At 60.3% G+C, this 4172-nt stretch overlaps 1 protein-coding gene across 1 annotated transcript; it reads left to right on the forward strand.

Annotated features, from left to right (window-relative positions):
• The first annotated feature begins 561 nt into the window (after window positions 1-561).
• NKX3-2 (NK3 homeobox 2) lies at window positions 562-3530 on the forward strand. The gene is made up of 2 exons (XM_032776202.1): window positions 562-1012; window positions 3055-3530. Exons 1-2 carry the CDS (start codon window positions 562-564, stop codon window positions 3528-3530), a joined length of 927 nt encoding a protein of 308 aa, XP_032632093.1.
• The last annotated feature ends 642 nt before the right edge of the window (window positions 3531-4172 follow it).

The following is a 4172-nucleotide window of genomic DNA, read 5'->3' on the forward strand; positions in this document are numbered from 1 at the left end:
TAACTAGCCCACGTCCGACTCCCTTCTACTCGCCCAGTCCTGACCGAAGATCAACAGCTTCCAGCTGTGGCGCGCCAATCAACTCCCACCCTGCGTGGAGCGCTGCCCAATGGGAAAGCTCGGGGTCGGGGCTGTCACTCATAGGTGAGGCATGACACCGGGGCTGGGAGAAAAAGGAGAAGGAAAGAGCAAAGGAACAGCTAGAGGCAGGAAAAAGTCCAGCGCCGCGAGGGACCCCGCTGCTGCAGGGGACAGGGAGCGAGGGAGGCTCAGAAGCAGCCCCCAGGCCAGGCAGCCACCCAGGCTCTTATGGGAGGGCTGCATGGGAACGGCGTATTAAAGCCTCCCCAGCTCCCCACCGCCGCTAGCCCTCTCCGAGCCGGGGAGCAGGGGCTGCAGCCGGGGGCGGCGATGAAGTCTCCCAGCTGAAGGAGCAGGATCTGGGCGGAGACTGGATCTGGCGCCGGTGCCAGGGCAGGCGCTGGTGCACCGGGGCGCTTCGGCGGCAACTCTCGCTTGGGTGTCTCTGTGCCCGCTCTCCCCGCAGCGGCCCCGGGGCCGATGGCTGTCCGCAGCGGTAGCGCCTTGACGCCTTTCTCCATTCAGGCCATCCTCAACAAGAAGGAGGAGCGCGCCCAGCACTTGGCGGGGCGGCCGCCGCCAACCACCCCCACCGCGCCCGCTTGCTGCTGGAGGCTGTTCGGCGAGAAGGCGGAGGCGGGCGAGACTTTGCTGCAGTCCCCGGCCTGCGCCCGGGCTGCGCCGGCGGCTGCGGGGAGGACGATGGGAGCCCCGGCGGGCTGGGATTCGGACTCGGCGCTCAGCGATGACCACGAGGGCGAGAGGCGCTCGGAGGAGGAGGGCGCCGGGGTGCAGCAGGGGCCGCCCGGCAGCACCGCTCGCTCCAGAGAGGCCCCTGGTCGGGGGCGGCCTGCGCGGGAGGCTCAGCCTGGGGATCAGGAGGAAGAGCCCCAGGGCCTCAGTGACAGCGAGATGTCGGCCAGCGTTTCAGGTACGCTTGTGGGGGGAGAGTCGGTGGAGAGGGCATGGGCCGAGGATGGCCCTGGGTGGGGGGAGCCCTGGTGCCACCCCCCCTCCCCAGTGCCAGCAGCTGAGCTCCATGTGCCTTAGAGAGCTGGGACTCCCGGTCCCCTGGGATTTGCGATCAGCCCTCTGAGAGTTTGGACACCCGTTTCCCTGTGTGCCCAAGTGCCCCGGACACTGGCGATGCCTGGTCCAGAGCCCTCCAGCCCCCAGCTCCTGATGGTGGCCGAGCTCAGCGTGCCCTGCCCTGGTGTGGCATGGTGTGCGATCGCTGCCGGGCTCTCTTGTGCCTTATGCCTCCCGTCCCTAAGGGCGAAGGAGAATCGGTCTCTCGGGAGCTCTCCCGGGGTGGGCGCTGGCTAGTGGTTGTAGCTGGGGCATCTCACAAGGAAGGAGAATCAGAATAGAGATGGGGGGCAGAAGGACTCATAGAAAGCTCGCGGTAGAGAGGTACAGACCCTGTGTGTGAATGGCACAGCTAAATAGATCAGTCACAATAACCGGCCACCAGCTCTGTGTTCTGGAAGTGCTCTTCAGACAACAAGTTGTTACAAAGATTCACCTGACTGGGTATGGTGAGAAGTTTACCAAGACCATAACTTTGCTAAGAAAAGAACTAGTGTGGGGGCAGAAGAGCAGTGAACACATCTCGCGGGCTCTTGGTGAGGTGTATTCCCCTGCCTAAGCCTTGGGTCCTTATGGTCTGGGCTAACAGCAACGATGTGGGGCTCACAATTTTACTTTGCGCTAAAGGAAATAGAACCCCCCGGCCCTTGCATTTGGGGTCACACTCGCTGCTGGCGGCAGGCGGCCTCCCTGCGGCTTGTGAGAAGTGAAATATTTTCTAGCTGCCTTTTTACTCCCACAAGCCTTGGTTCAGAGGCGCCTTTTCCACCGGGGATTTATTTATTTTTAAAAGGGATAGGCGAGGCAATTGACAACAAAGAATAATGATGGCAAAGGAGGGAGCCATCCCCTCGCCCCTGGGTGCCAGACAAGTCCAGATGACGCAGGCAGAACAGTGCAATGAAAGGAGAGAAATGCAAAACCACAGAGGAAAGCAAGCTCAGCACAAGCAGTCACGTCTCTTGCCCAGCGATTCAGAGCGTTTGCTGCGCTCTCTGATGTGCTCCCAAAAGATAAAAGCCATCCCACTAATAATCCCTAGTTACCGATCACTAACTTCCCTGCAATCGCTCCTTCCTTATGAATGAGACGTGTGTAAAGCCGAGTGTCTGAAATGTCCTAGGAGCCCCCGGAGCTCTGCCTCAGTGATGGTGGGAGGAGCTGGGCCAGCCCGTGACCCCCGAGGGCTGTCTGAGTGGGACAGGGACATATCCTAACATGTTCCCCGGCTGGGGGGTGCAGTGTAACAGCTCCCCTGAGCTGCGCCCGGCTGGAGCGAGTTGTAGTCCCCGAAGACATCCCTGGGCTGGGGAACGCAGCGTGATCCTGTTCTTGTCTGCGTCTCCTGCCACCCCCCTTGCGGGGATGAAATGAGACCTGTAAAGCAAGCAGTCAAAAGTCTTGAACTGTGCCTGCATAAGGAGGGGATGCAGTGCGGCCTTGCCCCTGATCTGTACCTGGCTGGGTTTTGGGGGTGCAGTGCGGCCTTGCCCCTGAGCTGTGCCTGGTGGGGGGTGTGCAGTGCGGCCTACCTCTGAGCTGTGCCTGGCTGGGTTTTGGGGGTGCAGTGCGGTCTTGCCCCTGAGCTGTGCCTGGCTGGGTTTTGGGGGTGCAGTGCGGCCTTACCCCTGAGCTGTGCCTGGCTGGGTTTGGGGGTGCGGTGCAGCCTTACCCCTGAGCTGTGCCTGGCTGGATTTGTGTGACCTTCCCCGTGAACCAGGCCTGCTGCGGGCCTAGGCCTGCCCTCTGAGCTGTGCCTAGGAGGCCGCATTGCGGGGGGATGACGATCTCCCCTAGCCCCATTGTCCCTGGGTTTGGGTCCGTGACCTGCTCCGGCGCAGCCTGGCCTGTCTCTGATCTCGCGGCCGTTGTTCTCCCCCGCAGATCGCAGCCCGCCGGAGGAGGAGGACGGCGGCAGCAAGTGCGAGAAGCTGCTGGCCGGGGAGGAGGAGCAGGCGGCCCCCAAGCCGCGGAAGAAGCGCTCGCGGGCGGCCTTTTCCCACGCGCAGGTCTTCGAGCTGGAGCGGCGCTTCAACCACCAGCGCTACCTCTCGGGCCCGGAGCGAGCCGACCTGGCCGCCTCGCTCAAGCTCACCGAGACCCAGGTGAAGATCTGGTTCCAGAACCGCCGCTACAAGACCAAGCGGCGCCAGATGGCCGCGGACCTGCTGGCCTCGGCCCCGGCCGCCAAGAAAGTGGCGGTGAAAGTGCTGGTGCGGGACGATCAGAGACAGTATCACCCAGGGGAGATGCTGAGGCCGCCCTCGCTGCTTTCCCTGCAGCCTTCCTACTACTACCCCTACTACTGCCTGCCCGGGTGGGCCCTGTCCACCTGCACCGCAGCCGCGGGGACTCAATGACACTGACCAGCCCCAGCCCTCTCAGACCCAAAGCAGCCCCGAGCTCCAGCTGCAGGACTGTATGCACCGGACAGTATTTATTATTATTATTATTATTTTATTTGATTATTTTTATTATTGTTATTTGGGTAATTTCCCCTCCTCCTCCTGTCCAAGTTGTAACTTTTGCAAACTCCCCCCCCCCCAACCCCAAGCCGAGAACTTTTGTAATTCGGCACGACTAGTTCATGGTATCCATGTTGTCACTCTATTCCGTGTAAACTTGCTTGTTTGTTTTTGTTCTGCTAATGTTGTTGCTCCGGATTGATACAGACCCGAATCTGGTGTGAGAGAAAGGAAAAAGAAACCCAGATCAGAGCAGGAGATCAAGGACTCCCCCATGGACTGAAAGGAAGATTATTTTTCTCTATTTGTTGGAGTCCTTGGTCTTCCAAATTATTGCAAACCGTGTGTGCCTTTTATGGTGCTGAATGTAAGGAACCTCTTTCAAATCCCCCGTGCTCTTTGTTGCCCATGTTATTCCTGTTCTTCATGGTCCATGGCAAAGGACAGATGTGTCACAAAAGGGTGAGCCCTGCATCAAAAAGCCCAGACCTCTTTTCTCCCTCGTAGCTTTCCTTGGTGGGGGTTGGGGGCGGAGAA

This window comes from Chelonoidis abingdonii, chromosome 5 (genome assembly GCF_003597395.2).
Source record: "Chelonoidis abingdonii isolate Lonesome George chromosome 5, CheloAbing_2.0, whole genome shotgun sequence".
NCBI classification, from domain to species: Eukaryota; Metazoa; Chordata; order Testudines; family Testudinidae; genus Chelonoidis; species Chelonoidis abingdonii.